General features: G+C 38.0%; 2 protein-coding genes across 2 annotated transcripts in view; one reads left to right on the top strand and one right to left on the bottom strand.

Annotated features, from left to right (window-relative positions):
* The first annotated feature begins 345 nt into the window (after nucleotides 1-345).
* On the top strand, nucleotides 346-4,647 carry seraf (Schwann cell-specific EGF-like repeat autocrine factor). Its single transcript, XM_062423145.1, has 5 exons — nucleotides 346-565; nucleotides 1,409-1,504; nucleotides 2,498-2,602; nucleotides 3,985-4,080; nucleotides 4,424-4,647. The coding sequence occupies exons 1-5, from the start codon at nucleotides 346-348 to the stop codon at nucleotides 4,534-4,536; spliced, it is 630 nt and encodes a 209-aa protein (XP_062279129.1). The 3' UTR covers nucleotides 4,537-4,647.
* A 209-nt stretch (nucleotides 4,648-4,856) lies between these two features.
* vwde (von Willebrand factor D and EGF domains) overlaps nucleotides 4,857-20,978 on the bottom strand; it is a 33,641-nt gene continuing 17,519 nt past the window's right edge. The window contains exons 14-31 of the mRNA XM_062422586.1: nucleotides 19,916-20,080; nucleotides 19,281-19,385; nucleotides 17,902-18,016; nucleotides 16,228-16,484; nucleotides 14,693-14,912; nucleotides 12,517-12,691; nucleotides 12,100-12,286; nucleotides 10,561-10,999; nucleotides 9,530-9,625; nucleotides 9,266-9,361; nucleotides 9,056-9,151; nucleotides 8,362-8,457; nucleotides 7,985-8,080; nucleotides 7,184-7,279; nucleotides 6,953-7,048; nucleotides 6,079-6,174; nucleotides 5,758-5,855; nucleotides 4,857-5,578 (exon numbers count right to left, since the gene is read on the bottom strand). Coding sequence (XP_062278570.1) covers nucleotides 5,561-5,578; nucleotides 5,758-5,855; nucleotides 6,079-6,174; nucleotides 6,953-7,048; nucleotides 7,184-7,279; nucleotides 7,985-8,080; nucleotides 8,362-8,457; nucleotides 9,056-9,151; nucleotides 9,266-9,361; nucleotides 9,530-9,625; nucleotides 10,561-10,999; nucleotides 12,100-12,286; nucleotides 12,517-12,691; nucleotides 14,693-14,912; nucleotides 16,228-16,484; nucleotides 17,902-18,016; nucleotides 19,281-19,385; nucleotides 19,916-20,080 — 2,547 coding nt within the window. The 3' untranslated portion in view covers nucleotides 4,857-5,560. The remainder of the gene's footprint in view (nucleotides 5,579-5,757; nucleotides 5,856-6,078; nucleotides 6,175-6,952; nucleotides 7,049-7,183; nucleotides 7,280-7,984; nucleotides 8,081-8,361; nucleotides 8,458-9,055; nucleotides 9,152-9,265; nucleotides 9,362-9,529; nucleotides 9,626-10,560; nucleotides 11,000-12,099; nucleotides 12,287-12,516; nucleotides 12,692-14,692; nucleotides 14,913-16,227; nucleotides 16,485-17,901; nucleotides 18,017-19,280; nucleotides 19,386-19,915; nucleotides 20,081-20,978) is intronic.

Genomic DNA, 20,978 nt, shown 5'->3' on the forward strand with positions numbered 1-20,978 from the left:
GCAAACGACAGCTAGTTAACATTCATTGCCATCAATTTAAACTCCGAAAAATGAACATTACCTTTGTTTAATTGTTCAGTGCATCCATACACATTTATCTTTCCTCTCTCCAGGAAATGTTTGTTTGTCTTGACACGCTGTTTTCCAAACTTTCCTCCCATCTTCATCTCTCCACTGTCACCACCCATCACCCATCACACCCACCATGAAGCTCTCCCCGCCCAGCCCCGCCTGCGCACCCCGGCACCTGGCTGCAGAGTCTCAGTGCCTTGTAAGGGGGATTTTCTCATCCATCTCCGTCCTTCCTTTTCAGTCTCCACTTCAAGAGACGAAACAACATCAAACATGATCTCCACCGGTCTCAGCTCCACGGTTCTTCTGGCCTCTTTGCTCACCCTCACCGGTCTTTGCTCTGCTCGCTCCGACCCGCCGAGGGGAGTCGCGGTCGGGTTTGTTTTCGACCCCAAAGCGACGTGCGACCCGCCGTGCCAGCACGCAGGAGTCTGCATCCGGAATAACACATGCTACTGCTCCCGGGGCTATGAAGGAGAGACCTGCCAGTATGGTGATGTTACAAATTTATGTCTATGATCATGTTTAAGTAAATTTAAGGTGCATTAATGCGTAAAATGCACAAACTCCTTCTCCTTGCTTATAGACATTTGTTACACTCATGACTCAGACACTAAGTGCATGACTTGTGTTAAGACAAGTACCTGCAAATAGTCTTTAAACCCAAATTAATTTGACTGAATTTTCAGGAATGAATGGACTTTATTCACAAACACCTTTCATGCACAAATTGCAGCTCAAAGTGCTTTAAAACTCAGCAGCAACTTTAAAAACGTTTAAAACCATACACATAGATAGACAAGGAGGAAGGAAGAAAATAAGAATAATGAGTGTTACTTTTTATAAAATAGCATTCACAGTTTCTTTGGAAAGAAAGAGAAGACCATATAAAAGAGTTAGAAATCATGAATAGTAATAGAAAAAAGCAATTTAATTAAACAGCTAATTAGTTTTGAGTTGTCACTTAAAATCATCCACTGAAAAATGTACTTCATATGTTCGATCCACACTATAACACACTTTTTCATGTCTCCATCAGTTTAATGCAGATTTTTTTCAAGCCAAGAGCACAGCTTCATCTTAATGGGAAAACATCGTGATTTTAAGACCCAAAGAGTGGCTGGCAGAGCGAATCCCTTATGATTATCATTATTATGTAAAAGCACTAAGATCTGGCAACCAAAGTGTCACTTCACACACAGTGCTACAAAACAACTAATTTAACTACTGATCATTTAAAATGTCTAAAATTTGTGATTGGAATATAAAGAGTTAAAAGTTGAACCAGACTATAACCAGTAATGCCAAAAACCTTTGTGTTCTTGTGTGAATGCAGCAAATTGTTATCCCAAATGTAAAAATGGAGGAGAGTGTCTTCGGCCTGGAAAATGCAGATGTCCTCCTGGATTCGGAGGAAGATACTGTCACAAAGGTAACCATCCGGTCCGTCCAGCAGTTGTGGACTAGTTCACAATCCAGTGGTCTTGTGACCTGACAGCCTGGAAGCTGCACTTCATGTTAAAGTACTTTTTCCTGCTCACTTTATGTAGCAGTTGTCAGGCTGGAAATCCATCTACATGAATTCATACTAACTGTTTTTCTTGCATGTTATACAGCAGAACTATCTTTATATTTCAACACATAGCTGTCTGTCGTTTATGAGACATACAGCTCATTCCTTCTAACCTTTATTTTTTCCATATCTTGCTGATGGAGCAAAACTGCAGGAGTAGTTTAATAAACACCATAAAATCTCCTCCAGTCATTCAGTGTTTAAGTGCTGTTGTATAAATGAGCCTAAATGCTTAGTTATCAGTATCAGGGCTGTAAATAACAGTGTTTTGAGTACATGTATTTATTCTGTGAATTTGGGGATTTTGCCAACATGTGGAGAACTGTACATTATACAATTATAGTCAAATCTCACAGGGTGGGGTTTTAAAGGCTTTTATTATTATTTGTAAAGTTAATATATTTACATGTGAGTGTTCTTTGGCAATAAACTAAAATAAAATAAAATGAATCATGTTCTTCACATTCGTAACAGCACTGAGACCAATGTTTTCCCAACCAAGGGGTCACAAAATAATCCCCAAAACATATTTTTTGGACTTTTTGTTTAGTTTTTTCAAAAGGAAAAAAGAATTACTGAATACTTTTCACCTTGTCAGGCTCCTAAAGCATCAGGTGCCAAGGGAAAGTAAATAACTATTACTTTATTTTCAAGGGTACCAAGCCAAAAAGGATGGAAAGCACTCACATAGACATTCATGTAGGGAGATATAGCTGGATATATATCTGAATCAATAAATATAATGTGTGTTTCTTAGCCTCTCATGACCACTAATAGCTGAAAACACTTATAAACAGGTAAAGCTATCTCATCACTGTCTTTGCTGATAGATGTGTTTTGTGTCTTTGGCAGTGACGTGTGACGGGGGATGCTGGAACGGAGGGGAATGCATCGCTGTCAACGGAGTGGCCAAGTGCATCTGCCCCTCGAGCTGGGCCGGCTCAAAATGCCAAGAAGGTCTGTTTATGGCCGTATCTAATTACCTATTTACACCTAAGGTCAAAGTCACCAAATGGAACCGGTCTCTCAGCTGGAGCTATTCATCAGAGAGAGCTTAACGAAAACATTTCTCATGCCTTTCCAAAGTGCTGTCACGATGAGAAGCAACCCCTCCACAACTATCCATCTAACTTAGTGGTGATGAGCGATACTGAAGTTTTACGACTTGTGAATTGGTGATTGAGACATTGTCAGTAAATTGTAGTTTAAATACAGCTTTACACATATTTCTAACAGGGCGGTGCTGCTCTAGAGGCTGACCGCTGACAGAGCAAAACACCAAACATTTTCTAATATTATCCACTGAAGTTTAATGAATCAAGACCTAGATTACAGTCATGCTAGTGCTAGTCTGTGAAACTGTAGCCTGCTTGAGCTTTAAAGAGCTGCAAAACCTAGGAGAATTTCATCCATCTAGTTTTCAATGAAGAATTTTACAGACAGTGTCCCATATTGGTTTACCAGCTGTTTGAGAGAAATGAATGAAATTCTTGGAGAAACCGAATTTCAGTATGTTAGCGAGCCAAGTTAGCAGCTCTATGAAACTATACTTAGGCTGAGCTAACATGCTGATGATGTTTGCCATCTTAGTTTGGTATGTGAGCATGCTAACATTTGCTAATTGTCCAAAGTATTGGACAAATAAGAACTTTAAAGCTGCAACAATGAATCAATGGACTATTTTCATTGGTTGCAGTTTGACTCAAATGTCAAGATTTGAAGCTTTTATTGTGTCATAAATGATAAAACTGGATTTCATTGAATTTGTGATTGTTGATTTGACAAACCAAAACATTTTAAAACGTCTACATGAGCTCAAAGAAATTACAACATGCACTTCTTACGATTTTCAGAAATGTTATAGACCAAACTATAAAAAGATGATAATACAACCAGCCCCAAACCTGACCTTTAACCTTTTTGACATGACAATAGTGCTAAAGGGGAAAGTAGGGATCACCAAAGCTACAATTGATGAGATGGGTAGGACTGTTTCCATTTTTTAGGCAATACACCCAATAGCTGTCCAAGCAGATACTTCAGCATGGACCAAAAACAGATCACGACCAGACTGAACCAAATCATTGCATCTTCTGCTGTCTAGGTTAAATAGTTTGCTTATATGACTTTTTAAAATTAAAATAATCTATTTTTAGCTTGCTTACCTCTCAAGATCATGACAGCCAGGTTCACCCTCTATCTAACCTGCTATCACAAACAAACCCATATGGCTCCATCTAAAAACCTGCCGAGATTTAAACAGTGAACATGTGTGAAGTTATAGCTCAGATCTTCTCGCCATGTTAAGAATATCTTTCTATGGTTTGTTCCCCATGCAGCAATTTGTCCCCAAGGATGCAGGAACGGGGGAATCTGTGTGGCTCCGGGAATCTGCAGCTGTCCGGATGGGTGGCTGGGCGGTGCCTGCCATACCGGTGAGTTCAAAATTAACACATTCACAGTTTTATATACATACTGAAGATCCATGTATGTAGAGCAAAAGTTTGTTTCACATATCAATCTGCCAAACAGACAAGAAGGATATAAATTATGTGTAGGTGTCTACCGAGGGAGAGTTTTCAGTGTTTTTCCAGATGTGACAAAAACAGACATGGAAACACTTCTCACCTCTGTGGCCTGTTGATGGATTTGTGGTGTTAAGATTTACAAGCTGCACAGACATATCCGTCTTTCACAGGTTTCTTTTTTTTTCAAATAATGTATTAATACTCTTTGTTTTGTTGTGGTTTCTTTTGTCTGTTTTTGTCTTGGCTATAGCTGTGTGCACTCAGCCCTGCCGGAATGGAGGGAAGTGTATTTCTCCTGAAAAATGCCGCTGTCGCCCGCCTTACTCTGGTGCTCGCTGTGAGGAGAGGAAGAATTCCCACTAGAGTCAAAGGTCAATGAGGCCCAATCAGGAGTTTTATGCTATTGAGGACAATTACTGTTTTTTTGTTGTTTTTTTAGTTGAACATTTGTAGTTTTTATATTGTTTACCGTATCATCTGTCATTCCCTTTTTAAAGAAACATGAATCTGTGTATGTTCTTATTTGACTGTATAAACCTTTTATGTACTATACTGTTATTTGTGTCACTGAATAAATAAAAGTGTGAGTTGCATGCATTATCAGCACTCATTCCACAAAATGAAAACCATGGAAATAGTGTATTTTCTTTATTTAGACACATTTTACTTGTACCAAAGTGTAATCTTGTGTTGACAGAGCTTTTTTTTTTTTTTTTTTAAAGGAAACAGAAGAGGATATTACTTTGATACATGTTTGGCATTACTGCAAATGGATGACAGTAAAAAAAAAAAGAAACTAAAAACGGGCCTGATCAAACAATATATTAATGAAAGCAATTAAGAAAAATAAATTGTAAATCGCAACATCTTCCGTCTTAAACAAGTTACTAATGTGTACCATCTAAGTTAGGCATAATTAATTAAGCAGACTCATTTGTATTTTCCTCATAAGTAATAAACAAACAGTGCACATCAGTTTGATATAAGCTATACTTTGGCTAAATTGAAAATAAAACAAAAAAACAGCGTGCTGGTGATAACCTACAGCTTAGGAATTTCATTGAACCAATTCTTCATTTACTTCTTATACATAATACTGTGCAGTAACACGTCCGTAAGCACTGCTGATGCATTTAACAGATGTGTTACCTTGAGCCTTGAGGTAGTGATATACAGGGACAAAAAGACAAGTGCAATACATCAAGTCCCTCCGTTAGCATTCAAGCGTGCACAGAGCCACACATTCAAGCACATGCCAATATCCATTATCCACTAACATACACACACACATACATACACACACAGTCATACGCACGACAATTTATGGTGCTCTCGTCTTGCTTTGTGCATTTTGTAGTCTCTTTCATCCCACTTTCCATTTCTTTTTTCATCCCACTTGTGATGCCTGTGAAGGTGCAAACATAAATTCAACAAAATTAGGTTTCACTGCTCAACACAACCTCCTGAATGCCTTTTCATCCTAACTGTATTGACCCTCAGAGGTAATAACCCTGGAATTATTGGTACCATTTATTACTTTTCCCACTACACAAAGCCATGTGCTGTATATGAAGTATAACTGACCTTTATTGCGCAGGTGAGGCCTTTGTAGCCTCTCCGACAGTGGCAGTAGTCAGGAAGCACACATCTTCCTCCATTCAGACATCGCTGTTTACAGACCGCTAGAAGAAAATCAACATTAAAGGATTTTTTTTAACAACTTAGATCTTATTTTAATAGTATATTCTTACAAGCTACAACTACACAAACACTTTATTTTGAACGTATCAAAACACACTAGTTATGCATTTTAATAGCCTGGTTTGATAGATAAAAATAATCATTTGTGTTTTCTGTAAACATGTAAGATAAACATGGAGGCAAGTTAGCAATAACTGCACTCACGCGTTTGACACTGGAGACCTTCCCACCCGATGGGACAGTGACAGGTGTTCGGTCCCAAACACTCGCCGCCATTTTTACACTTTTGAAGACAGACGGCTGCGGTGACAACAGAGAGGGAGGCATAAACAACACCTCAGCAGCCTGGCAAATGGCACAAAATCTACCACATGGCAAGTTAACAACTTTAAATTGATGACATGCGTATAAGATGTGTAATCTTGATTGAGAAAATAATCACATTAGGAATACAAGAGTGAAACAATACAAAGTTTAGAAGCAACACATTTTCTTTGATACTACTTATCTTGGATCATTAGAGTGTTACTCGTCACTGTCTGTCAACCACTAATTACAGCAAGAGGAAGTTTTAAATGATTAATTTCTTACAAATATCTGTAGATAATGTATTCCTGAGACCTTTAATGTTTCATATTTATCGAAGGCTGCTATGAATGGCATAGTGGGGTAATCATTAAAGATATGCTTTCTTGCATGGATGAAAAGTAATGCGATTTTGATATTTAAACACAAGAAAATGGAAAATTAGGGGGCGTTTTTTGACAAATACTGGTGTATCTAATACAAAAAAGTACATGTGATAAGGTTATTTTTCCTTTTTTGGACTGTTTTTATTCACCAACATCAGATTTTTGAATATTTCATTTTTAGCCTTTAGTAGTAGAACTTTTCTCTATTCAAGCTCAATTTTTGCAATACAGACTGATAATTAGATTCATTAGCCATTTAGTTTTCACTTCATTACCTGAAACACTGAACGTCTATAGACTGTAGATGTCTGGAACCAGGCTAAAATTAACCTAACCTACATATTTCTTATATTTGGTGTGTATGAATAAAGCATGGAGTCACTCACGTATGTTACACCTCTTCCCTCTCCATCCTGACGCACAGGAGCACGTGTTGGGTCCCACACACTTGCCTTTGTTCATGCACATCGGCTCACACACACCTGGAACACATTTACACATTCAATCACCAGATTTTCGCCCTCCAACATATTTCTAATTGTGAGCTGCCAATGGCAACAATTACTTTAAATAAGGCTGCATTCAAATATGCAGACGGTGTTGTTAGTAAAACTTACTCTTTTGACATCTCTTTCCTGTGTAGCCTTCAGGGCAGGAACACACATTGTTTCTCATGCACTGACCTCCATTCTTACAAGGAGGACTGCAAACAGCTGAAACACACAACAATACTCAGCTGTGAGGATATCATGAAGCACTGTACACACAGCTGATAGAAATTTAAATCAGATATATTTAGCATTAGGAAATATCATCTCCAACTGCATAATTATGTCAACGTCTAAAAGTTAAACTGAACATTTTTGTTCAAACAATAGGGTCTAAAACAATGGCTGCAATAAAGAGCCTCACATCTCTCAGCCATACTCTCCTAAACAACAAGCTGATGTATTCAGTAGGAAGAAAGGCCCCTTAGGTGGGTCTGGGTCTCTGTGGCTGACCCTGACCTCTGACCTCTCTGTGTGAAGGGGAAGTGAAACAAGTCTGCCTGCAGCGATAATGAATAATCACCATATTATATTATACAAGTAAAATTTATCTCCCTACAGCTACAATCGATGGCATGTTTCTTTCAAAAGGAGCAGAGTAAGTATGCAGAAAGTTTTGTATTAAAAGTGCTGATGTTTCCACTAAAGTAGTATACATTTGGCAAATTTTGGTCCAGTCACTTTGGTTGAAACTGATTTATCTACTAGATGGATTGCCATGAAATTTAGCACAGACATTTGTGTATTAAAGAACCATCTCAAAGGTTCAGGTTTCTTTTTCACAATGTCTCTCAGAGGTGGAGCAGCAGAGCAGTAAAACATATGCTTCATTGTGGTATTTATTTATTTATGTATTCATCACCATCTTACCGATTTGACACTGAGAGCCATAGAAGCCACTGGGACAAGCACAGATGTCTGGCTTTATGCACGTTCCTCCATTCAGACAGACAGGGGTACAGACAGCTGCAGAGGGAACAAATAACCAAATTTAGAGACCATATATTCAATATTTGGATTTCAAAATGTGTCTTTTGAATCTACAGTCTGTATGTTTTACTGTCAGAGAATAATGTAAGATCTACTCCAGTAAGTTCCAGTCTGAGAGTTCAAATGCATTCAGATCCAATTGTTTTGTGGTTAAAGGCACTCGCTGTGAAAAGCTAGATCTGTGTTACATGTTTGAAATGGAAACACTTTGCAGCTGCAGAATAAATGTACAGTTGGTTACAGATGTCATTTTGTACCTGAGTTACATGTCGGTCCGTACCAGCCAGGTTTGCATTTGCAGACATCAGGAGAAACACACTCACCTCCATTTTCACAGTGCCTGTTACACACCACTGAGACAGATACAATGATTATTGTGCAAAAATTCATCATTCTTGCATCGTCTTGCCCTCCTTGATATGCTCATCTGAGTTCAGGTATCACTGTGAGAGTGTTTTTTTTTTGCCTTCAGTTATCTACTTTTTTAATGTCATCTATCAAAGAATAGAACATTACAGTTAAGGAAGTAGAGCACAGTGTTTTTCATTAAAGGTACAAGTACAACATGATGTATCTAAATATTATGTCTCTGTCAATTTATACAGCATTCATCCTCAATTCAATTCATTTCTAATCTAATTCATTTCTGAGATTCTGGAAAGCACAATATGGTATTTGTACAATATGTGTAATATGATAGTAAACTGGGTTTTTTTATATATATATATCAATACGCCAACCAGAACCCTTTTAAATTCAACCTATTTAGATTTAAAAGTCTTCCTGCTTCTTGATTCCCTCCAGTGTTTATGCTAAGCTAAACTAATGAGGTGTAAGGGGGGGGGGGGGGAGCATACAGACATGACAGTGGGATTAATCTCGTATCTAACTCTGGGCAAGATAGTAAATGAATGTATTTCTTGTTAAATAAGTAATTAAATAGCATCTCACTGATTTCACATCTGGGTCCCACGTAGCCATAGGGGCAGGTACACAGGTTTCTGGCCAGACAGGTTCCTCCATGCTGACAGGGAGGCTTGCAGCTCGCTACACACGGACACAGGGTTGTAAAGAACAAAAAGCTACTCGTCAGTATTATGTGAAGCAATGCGTGTGTGTGTTTCAGCATGTTAAACTGCTATGAATATGAGTTCAGGTTACCTTCCTCACAGGTGGGCCCACCGTAGCCGGCAGGACATTCACACACATTAGGTTTCACACATTTTCCCTGGTTCTTGCAGTCAGGTCGACACACGGCTGAGAGAGAATTAAAGCAAAAATCAATCACTGCTCTAAAGTTTCACACATTTTCACAAGTGATTTAACTGTAATGAGTCATGACAGAGTGCAAAAAAACGTTTCTTTGAAGAGTGGTATTATTTCATAAAAAGGGGGGGGGGGGGGGGGGGGGGGGGTCTCTCTCACCTATGTGACAATTGTACCCGGTGTAGCCTTCCTTACAGGTGCAGGTGTTGGGCAGAGAGCACTCCATGTTCCTCCCACACTGATACCTGCACACAGCTGAAACAAATAACAACAAAAATCTAACCATTAGGACATGAGGACACGCCCAAAACAATTAGCCAATCCACTCAAGTCAGTCTGTCCACAAAGTATTAATCAAAGACTAAATAATAAAATATTTATCTTGCAATAAAGATACCAAACGTTTGGTGGTTAGAGTACGTCCTGATGTCTTTGCCTAAAGCCATCAACATGCTTGGAGGTATTTTTTAACAGTTTGCAGCTTTTCATTTATATATGGAAGAAAGTCCTTTCAAAAGTTATTTAAATACCAAATAATAAACTGATTAATTGTAACAAAAAAAATCCCAAAAAAAATCAATGCACTATTTGATAATGATAGAGATGTAAATAAAGCAGAGCTGCAAACAAGTCCTTGAAAAGAGAGCCTAGTACAGCTACGTCAGGTATGTCTGTGTAATTTATTCCACTGCAAAAGGCACAATATCTCCTTTCTACTTTAGAGACACTCAGTTATCTTAAACTGTGAATTATTATAAAAATAGGTATTTTATTTGCCAAAACTTATGTATATTTGTATTTGTACAAATTACCCTGAAGTGTACTGCAATCTCATTTTAAACATTTCCCCTTTGTGTCACTAAATCATTTATATTTGATATTGTTTGATATTATTTACACAATTTTAAAATGTTAGTGTTTGCAAGTGTGAAATGGGAACAATCATGATCAAAATAGCATTACTTACAAATAATATTATGCTGACAAAAATGATGGGACCTTCATATCATTTACACATCTGGTACTAATGTGCAGCCTCCCAGACATTTTACATACTGAATGAATGGCATAATAATTTGAATTGGATCATTTAGTGTTTTAATGTATTTTTCCTTTGGGCCTGAGTGTAAATACATCTCATTGTATAGATGTCTGTCCTTCAGGGGGATTCATATTATAAGACTCATTACCTTTACATGTGACTCCATCTCCAGTGTAACCGTACGGGCAGCGTCCACACCTGAAGGATCCGCTGACGGTGGGCTCACAGGGGACACCGGGGAAGCAGGGAGAGTCAGCACAGGTCACTTGGTGGGACGGTAACCCCCAGTTGACCCCGGGGGTGAGGCCGGGGGTCTGCTCAACCCCAGTGGGCTGACCTCGGTGGAAGGTCGGGGGGAAGACTCCGGTTGCGGTTCGATTCTGGGGGGTCTTCTTCACAGTGGAATAAACTCTCCTGGTGTCGGCTTCTGGTTTTGTCCTCCTGTCAGGGGGGCGTCTGGGTGAGCTGGGAGACGGCGATGAAGAGGAGGAAGAGGAAGTAGGAATCGTTTCCTTGCTGGAATCTAATTTGTTGATATGAATATTGCCGTCTGCTCCATAGCCGACTGTCCCCTGACCTGTAAAACACTGGAAGTTAGAGGATATGACTTAAAAAAATAACAGAAATACAGCTTTGGTTGTAAACATTCAACTCTTAAGTTTCTGTGTGCAGGGACAACACCAACAACAACATGTTCGTACCAAGCAGCAATAACAATTATTTTATTTATTTATTTAGATTTTTTAAAAATCATATACAGTAGGGGCTGGGCTGGGAAACAGTACAATATGTATAAGTAATAAGTAATAAATATTTATATTATACAGTATTGACTGAAATAACCCAGTGCATCGGTAGTATCAGAACTTCTCCAGTCAAACAACACCTGCATTCAATCATTTTTGTACCCAGATCTAGAAAAAAATGACTATTTGAATGGATAAACCTGCAGCCAATCACCACAAGCATTTTTCGATTAATGCAACGTGCAACCATCCCTCTATCACAGCAGCTACAACCCTTACAGTCTGTGGTGATAATACTTCATTTTAAAGTTTTGTGCAGTTATTTAAAATTATGTATGAGATATTTTGAAATGTGTTTGTGTAAAAATCATGATGGAAAAATAAAATAAATAAAAAGAAGTATTGAATGAAGTACTATTGTATAACATAGTAGTATTGAGTATTGTCCATATCACTTTAAGGGTACTGATATTGTAATTTTTTCAAACTAAACCCAGCTCTAACTATAAGACAGAGAAATATTTACAATAATGTTTTATTTACAATAAAAGTTCATCATAAAGCATACTGTGTCATAAAAATGCTATTCAACAAAAAAGTAAGAATTTTGATAATACTGTGCACTAAATCTAATTTGTGAATCTGTTAAATACAATAAACATGGACAGTGCCAGTCAGAAGTCTGGACACACTTTCCCATTCTGTGTGTCAGAAAGTCCAAACTGTCCAAAAATGATATAACAACAGGCGATACTGAACTTTTTACCTTTTTACTTTTTATATATGATAATTGACGTGTCTAAATAGGATATACTTTGAATGTACATGTGGGTTTTCAAATAGGTCTTTCCTTCATAAATATTCCTCACTCAAACCTACAAAGTATAAAACATGGTCACTACTGTCCATCAAACCAGCACCACTTTTTGAATTGAACAAACTGCTTCACTCTCACCTGCTGCTGTGCAAATCCACCCGTTTCCATGGAGACCGGGAGGACAAGGCCCACAGACGAAGCCCGTGGACACGTGTGTGCTCTCAAAACACTGAACCCCCGGGTGACATGGCTGTCTGCTGCACAGAGACGAGCCACCGGGGGGTTTGGGTCTCAATGGCACCTGCGGCACTCTCACAGGTGTGGTCACCAGTTTGACCGGAGAATCTTGGTTACCTTGGAAACAAAGGGATGAGGATGATGGAAATATCTTTAATGATGTATGAATGCATGAATCCCAGAGAAAGAACTAAATAGATGTACAACTTTAGAAATAATCCAAGGAATTAACAAATCTTCAAGATGCACTTGCTGCCTATAAAGCTCAAGTAGCAGTAGATGAACATTATTAAACAAACAACACTCCATTTTTAAGATGGAATGTGAGAGAGGGGTCTTACGAATGCAGTTCTTCCCATCACCGCTGTATCCTTGTGGACAGACTCCACAGATGAAAGAGCCCAGCGTGTTGTTACAGCCGACGGCAGGGAAACAAGGCTGGGAGACGCACTCATCGATATCTTCTCGACACGTGTGGCCTGAAAACACATGAAACACCAGATGATGTGATGCGGAGACACTGCACAACTTACACAACAACTATAAGCCAACGTTTAACATATTACAAATTAAACAAGACAATAAGGACAGCTGAGATGCCTTTGAATGCACATGAACGTAATATACATACAATATAGAAAACCATCGGAAATAACAGCAATTTCAGGTTGATTGCATTTTTGACTTTCAAAACTAGAAGAAGAAAGAAGAAAATGTAGTTTACTCTGAACCTATTCTCATATTATTTAACATCATTTTTTCCATTTAAGATAACAGTGATCTGAGGATGACACATGTGGCCTCTGCTAAACAACACAGTCCAATATGACACAGACAGCAAGAATAAAAAAAAAAAACACATTAAAAAAAAAAAACCCAGTAATCCAAAGCATTTACTGTATTTGGAAGTAAAACCAGTTTGAAAGTTCAGTTATAATAAATCATTCCAGTATAAAAGATCAAAGCTGAACCAGACAATAATGTCAGATTTAAAATGGTTGTTTTCAACAGACAGTCTGGGCCAAAACTTCATTTTACCTGAAAAATAAGCGACTTTCATGACTTAAACAAACTTTGTAAAACATTCTCTGGCAGGAACGTCTGCTTTTCTCAGGACTGAACTTGATGAGTAAAATGTAGTAAAGCTGATATAAATGATGACAACTTCAAATATAATTCCTCTGAAGCAAAGCACCTCCTCCTCCTCCTCCTCCTCCTTCTTCTTCTTCTTCTTCTTCTTCTTCTTCTTCTTCTTCTTCTTCTTCTTCTTCTTCTTCTTCTTCTCCTTCTTCTTCTTTGGTTTTTAAAGGGTGGTTTGCATCCAAAATGTTGCATTTACTGCCTTCTACTGGATTGAAAATACAACTGAATTCCCCTATATAATCTTAATTATTATATATTAAAAAAAATACAATTTTAAACAAAGTTCTTCCTCAACCCTCACCCCATTCTTTATATAACCTCTTACTTTTGGCTCAGAGAGGGCCTGAAAGCCTCTCTTAACAGCCCCAGTTCTTCCTCTCCAGTAATTTCCCCTAACATCCAAAAACATTTCTCATGTCATCAACAATTATCTCTATTATCTCAGATTTCCTTTCTCTCCATCAGCAGCACAATTAATCACCAAAAGCAGAAATACTAAGAACTTAATCTTTTCCATACAAAAACAATATTCATCATGCTTCCTACCTGATTTCTTCACTCTGACTTCTTGAATCTTTCTATTCATAACTACTTCCTAATGGCTCAGTCTTCTCTTGGACCTGATCCTAATGACTGCCGCCACTCTGTTTACACTTTGGTTCTTTTCCACAGTTTCTTCTGCTGTACCTTTCATCACCACATTTGCCATATATCCCCAAATCATGTCTACACACCGGTGAACTGTTTCCAAATTTCCAACAGGAATGGGTTTGGGAATAAAAGGTCTTTACTGGATAACTGATATAACCTAAAAATACTTTATAAGGCAGAGTTTCTGATTCAAAATGCACCACATAACAGATCTTATTTCACACTTTTCTCCATCACTCATCCTGCTCATTATATGACAGCCAACAACTCTGTTATATTCTTTAAATCCACTTGCACCCTTATCAACAGCGTCGTTTACTAGAACCATCTAACTCAGATATTTCAGATGCTTTCTTCAGTTGTTTGCGTGTGTCAAATTATGCTCAATCCATTTCCTTAAACTGACATCGCCAAGTTTGTCCTTAATCCAACTCGTTACATCATGTTTGTCCGACAGAACTCAAAGTTAATTTTACTCCAGCCGAGTGGATTTCACTTTTGCTTTCTCACTATATCATCACTGTGACTGTGTCTTCTTTTTCCCTCCCTGATTTCTTCCCGCTGCGTCTTTCAAACTCATCCACCTCCATCTGGCAGGTAAAGCTCTTTAATGCTCGTTACTAAAAATCAAAACCTTTTACTGCGGTTGTCTGGAGGGGAAACAGATCCGCAGGTTTTATCCCTACCTGTCATTCCTGGTGGGCAGATACAGGAGAAGGAGTTGGGGCCGTCGATACAGCGGCCCAGTCTGCAAGGGTTGGGTTTACAGTCGTCGATGTCCGCTTCACACCTTTCGCCTTTAAATCCATCCAGACACACACAGATGTATTCTCCGCTGCCAGCAGGGCGGTTGGTGTTGGTTACACAAGAAGCTCCATTCAGACAATCACAGGAATACACAGACACCTGCAGGAAAACAGAAAAGACTGTCTCATCTGCACAGATTTATTCTGATTCATTATTTTGACCCAAGTTTGTGACCTGAAAACAAGGTTTGATTAGATGAGTGGATTTCATGTCTCTGGAAATGTTCATGCTGCTAAAAAGACACTACATGAAAAAAAAATCGTACCTCAAGTTTATCATTTACTATTGGTGAAATAAAGAGGGTTGAATCTGTGGAAGAGTTTAGAATTTGTCCAATTGTACAAAGTTTTTCTGCTTACTACTCCTACATATTACTAGCATACAGTATGAATTGTATACCAGTTTTCATGGCATGTTGTTTTTGCATTTAGTATACAAGAAATCAATCCTTATGAACATTTTGTACTAAGAGAGAATTATACAAGATGGGCCGTAAGTAAGTAAGTAAAGTTTATTTCTATAGAGCCTAAAGTGCTTCTATAAAAACACAGAATATAAGTGCAAATTTCAGTATTCATATTTCAACATAGAGAAATCAGATAGCAAGTAAACACAGAGAAATAAAAAAATAATAAGTAAGTTGAGTACAAATTTAAAAAGCAACATACACAGAAAATACAATAAAAAACATGGATTTTAACAACTGGTAAACATATAGAAATAAGACAAAATACAAAAAGAACAACATAAAAACATTTGAGTAGACATTATAAAACTGCTACTCAAATGCAAGTATGTATAAGTGGGTCTTTAAAAGCTTTTTAAAAACTGACTCATCTGATATCAGAACAGCATGTGTGCACAATTATACACGCGAATCATAGTGTGACTTTAATATTAAGTGGAAGGAAAATGTTTTCCTAAAGACAAAATCCTTGATTTTTGTTTTCTGAGTTTATCCTGGAGCTGTCTCGCCACCATCTGCAATCAGTTTGAATGTTTTGTAACTGAGCCACAGTCCCTCTTTATTTTGTGCACTGCAAAATCAGGCATGTGGATCTGCATTATATATATATATATATATATATATATATATATATTCAAAGCCTGCATAAGATTAGTGTGTTTTATAGAGTTGTGACAGAAAATGTTCTTTAGCAGAAAACTACATATCATTGGCCCCCTCTAGTGGGAGGAATAAGAAAGACTTTGAGATCCAAAGGCCAAAGCAGGCAAGGAAGTTTCCACTTTAATAATGATGGCTTATTTTTTGGTTATATTGAACTGATTAGCTATTGTTCTGCTTTTGTTCTGCTTCTTAAACAAACAGCAGTTCCTACTCAGTAAGAATGGAAACTTTGTTATGTAAAGACTGTTCTGCTCACAACATGACACACAAAAGTAAAAGTCTTACCTGCACAGAAGCTCTAGTCTCAGCGTTACAGTCGTCCATCACAGTAAACTGGAAAGTGTGCGTGTCAGCGGCTTCGGCTGTGGCCTTCCAGATCAGAAGACCGGCCGGAGACAGAGACGCACCTTCAGGACCTGATACCAGAGTGAAGAGCACCGCCGAGCCCTCGGGGTCCCAGGCTTGTAGCTGGTAGATGAAGATCTCTTCCTGAAAGGATCGGAGATGAAACGGCAACGACTGCACCACCGGAGGCTCGTTCTCTGATGGGAAATACAAACGAGGGGGGAAAAGTACAGTAAGTGACTCAATAAATCTGTAAGTGAGTCAATTTGTGGTGAGTGAAAGACTGGATGAACGGGTGGAAATGAGAAAGTGGGAGCAAATTTAAAACTAAAATACGTAAAACTACCTTAAATTTAAATCTAAAAATCTAAAATTTTGATTTTGTTTTGTTGATTTTTGTTGAAAACTGTGGTTGAAATGAGGTCATTGAACATAAATCAGAATCTTGCCACAACAAAATGTCGACAATTTAGTAAAATACACAGCAGAATAATTAATTAATATATAATGAATTAGGCAGTCCCAATTTGTGTTACAAGCTTTTTTTACATTTGGGTTCATTTTGATAGAGCACTTCTCTTTACTCAGGTGGAAATTATCATCTAATTCTAGTTTATCACAGAAATGTCTCTACTGGTGTATTAAAAGGCTGATAAGAAGATTTTGCAGTGCTGGAAATAAAAAGAGTTCAGGTCATAGAGATGAATTTGGTGACAGGCCATTTTTAATAAACCATTAAAAAATAATTTTCATAATGCAGCCTCACCTGCAACACACATTACTTGATTTGTTGCTTATTATAATTTTGATTTTCTGCAATAGCTTTATTTTTTTATGCCAGATTAGCAGAATTTTCATATATTTGAGTTGAAAATTAACTTTAATATATATTTATATTTTTCTGTTTATGATTTTTATTTGTACTACTTTTTGGGGCGTTTATTCCAGAGCTCCAGCAGAATGGCTCCAGCTTGAATCAAACGAGGGTTATTGTGATCACAGTATGTGTCTTGAACCACTACCTCACCAGTTATTGAAACTAATTTAACTTCCTCTCACATTTATATGTTTACTGGTCATCCTGTAAAATATCATGCTCATTACATTTCTTTGTCAAAAACAGTTTTCTAACCAAATTGCAGGTCATAAAAAGGCTTTTGCTACATGTTTGTATATTTAAAAAAACAGGCAAAATATCATATATGCCAACAAACTCCAGTAGTGGTCAGGTTTTCCCCTTTAATTGAGAGAATGCATGCATGATTGAATCAGCCCAGTCAATAATCAATACACCTTCTTGTCATCATTATCCTTTAGTTCAGTGATTTAACTCCAGTTGAGTTACTGTTATATATTTTGTCATTTCCTCTGAACATAGCACACATTCTGACCTACTTCGATCTGAAGAAGTTGGTCAGAAAGTGAAACAATGAGGTAAATTATCCTCTGTATGACTGAAACAACATCAGTGGCTCCAATCTGCACAGAGCTGCTGTGACACGTGGAAAAACGTCATGTGTGGGATCAATCAGAATGACTCTGCGCTGTTTACGAGAACATGAACGATCTGTGAGGCAGACCAGATTAGAAACACTGACATTTCTGTGCACATACTCTCTGCTATGGACCATGTGTGTCTGGAGGAGTCAGGGCGGCATGTGAGGCAAGGGATGCTGGGATTGGACTCCCCCTCACTGTAACACAGGCCGTCAATGTTGCAGGTTTTCTCCTGGGAGGGAAAGGCAATAAATATCAAAAAAATATAAATGTTCAGTGTTTATTTCTCTGTGAAAACAAACTGCACTTCGTAACACAAAACACGTCTGGTGGCCACTTATCCAAGACCCGCCTCAGAGAGCCACACAGGTTCATGAAACACACACACAGAGCACGGCAACAAGGCCGGTTTTGTTAAAACACTCCAACAAAGTCTGTATGTTTGGTCTGATTGTTTCCTGTGTTTAAAGATGCCTCACGCATTCAGCAGCACTGAGTTGGACTTTTACTATTAACAGCTGCATGATGAATATTCAGTCTTTTCTCTTGCAGAACAAAACAAAATAAAAACATTTTCACACAACAGAACAGCTGTCATTAAAATACAGAACTTCTAATACTCACCACATTACAATTATTAAATGACAGTTTAACAGTTACTGCTGAAATGATCTGTTTAAATGATGATGGTGTGTAATAAGCACTGCCTACACACTGTTTGAATGTTATTTCTACAGGAACTGATGAGGCACACGCTTGATTTCAGCTCATTTCTTGTTGACCCTATAATTCACCAAGTAATTCAAGGCTAGAGTTCTGAACATGAAGGCACTATCAGAAAAAATTCACAGGTTGCCGGGGAAATAGATAAATAAAAATGTTTTTAAATGCAGTCATACATGCAGATTGTAGCTCGCAACCTCCATGTCATCAGTAGTTGATTTAAAACTTGTATTTCAACCTACTCAGACCACCTGTTATAACAAAAAAAGTTTATTTTTTTTAGTTTTGACTCATAAACTCTGACTTTTTTTTACATATATTTGAACACATTAAAGTGCAGGTTTAAATATACATCTTATTGCCTTTAAGGTGGAGTCTATGCTGAGTTACATTTATAGCTATTTCTTTTATTTTCAGCAGATTAAATACCTGTCGTAGTCAACATCAACAGCAGGTTACACATGCAGTCGCACATTTTGTGTAATTTATGCACAGTTGGCACAGATCTGTCCAGGGGCACCATCTAGTCTAAAATCAGCACTGGCTCTGAACATTGCTGAAGGATATACATTCTACATTTCCATGTTGTAAACACCAAATGTACCCAGCTCAAGTGGAAATAGATCTGTACAACCTGATGCAGACCCCTATGAACCTCGGGAGGTGTGGTGATGGGGGCTAAGTGTGTCACAGTTAGAGGATGAAAATCTGTGGAGATATTTCTACTTTTTGATCCATATGCTAAATTTAAACCATCATCAAAATGTCCTTACCCTCAGGGTGCAGAGGACTTCAGTGTTGAGGCTGCAGATCTGGCAGGCTCCATCATACAGAGTCAGTATCTTGGCGTTACTGTAGCTGTAGCCATCATTGGAAACCTGCCATCAGCAGAACTGTGATTACAGTGGACCACTGGGAACATAAATAAACTCATAGCAGTGGGGTCATTTTCAACAACTCAAATATTTTAATACACTACGCCGTACAACCTGACAGTATCTGCAGTGTTGGAAAAGCTAAACTCAGTGATAAATGTTGTCATGTTAATCAAATCTGACTGTTGTGAAAAAGTATCCCTGCACTCTTTCATTGGCAGTCAGATAAACTAACCATTTTCCAGTTTCTCACTGCTGGGTCCATTTTACTCCTAAACCAAGTCAAAACAGGAGAAAACTTTCAGCTGCAGTCTGTGGAGCTTTAACACAAGCAGCAGCCAGCAAATTATAACAAATCCAAATCTTTTGCATCTGTCTACTTTTCATTACTACAGTACAGATTAAATGTGTCCTGAGATCATTCAAATATCTTTAAAAAGGAAGAATAGAGCTTTGATTTTGATATTCTTGAGTACTCATTTATGACACATTCACCAGTGTGCAGTGCAGAAATAACTTGAGACATGACTGACTTTGATCTGCCAGCGGGCCAGTGGTCTGTTTGTGACTGTTTCCAGGTCCACATCTGCGGGAGTCTGACTGCTCTCCAGAGGCAGCTGGCACTCCAGAGCCGTCACATCCAGAAAGGTGGCCAGAACAAACTGGGGCTCATCCAGAGCCCATTCCCCATCCACAAACTTGTCAAGACATAGGGAGGGAGAGAAGAGGGAAGCCATGAAGAGGAGAGAGAAATTAGAGATGGGAATAGGGAGGAAAAAGGATAAAGTAGCAAGACAGAAGGAGATGAATGACACTGGGCAGCTTAATTCTGGCCTGAACATTGAGAATATTTCTGTTGAAGCTTGTTCAAAGTAATTATAACAAGCATATAACACTCTATTAATTAATATCTGCATTTATCAATATTTCTATATTATAATGTGAGAGGGGTTGCATGTAATCATGAACAAACAGAGAAATATTATAAGACTCTGTGATTCTCCTCAGCTTTAAAGAGCATTTTTGTGAGTTTCAGATCGTGGTTTTGGTTTTACAGCCTGCAACTTGACTGTCTGGGTTACTTTCACAGCTTTTATCAACCTTGTCTCCGGCTGCAGCAGGCAGCCTTTTCCATTAGAAAAAAACTCTTATAAATTCTGTATGCTACCTGCCCAACACAAACTGGCAGAAAGACACAGTTAAAGGAGAGTAGTTATACACACATCATGACTTAAATTTGTCAGTTTGCCAGAAACACTTCCTGGCAATGTTGCTCTGTGTCTGCTGGATGTGTAAATAAGCTACTGTTCGCTAACACTTGTGTCATATCAGCTTAAAGCACGGGATCTAAATTTTCTCAATCTGTCAAACATCAAAATGAATGTTGAAATTGTTTTTTCTTACTGTAATCATTCCTGCTCTTCATAATATACTTACAATGTAAGTGATGTGGGACAAAATCCACATTCCTCCTTCTGTGCAAAATTGTATTTAAAAATGTATCTGAAGCTAATGCGAAGCTTATGTGGAAATATCAACTTGATATGACTAACTCAGACAGCTGAAACCTCAAACTTTTACATGCATTTTTGCATC

This window comes from Scomber scombrus, chromosome 7 (assembly GCF_963691925.1).
Source record: "Scomber scombrus chromosome 7, fScoSco1.1, whole genome shotgun sequence".
Taxonomy (NCBI): domain Eukaryota; kingdom Metazoa; phylum Chordata; class Actinopteri; order Scombriformes; family Scombridae; genus Scomber; species Scomber scombrus.

Bases quoted from the DNA above. Each gene is read 5' to 3' on its own strand.
- seraf (XM_062423145.1), top strand. From the start codon at position 346: ATGATCTCCACCGGTCTCAGCTCCACGGTTCTTCTGGCCTCTTTGCTC. The intron at 1,505-2,497 runs GTAACCATCCGG...TGTCTTTGGCAG, and splicing joins AGGAAGATACTGTCACAAAG to TGACGTGTGACGGGGGATGC. The intron at 4,081-4,423 runs GTGAGTTCAAAA...TCTTGGCTATAG, and splicing joins GGGCGGTGCCTGCCATACCG to CTGTGTGCACTCAGCCCTGC.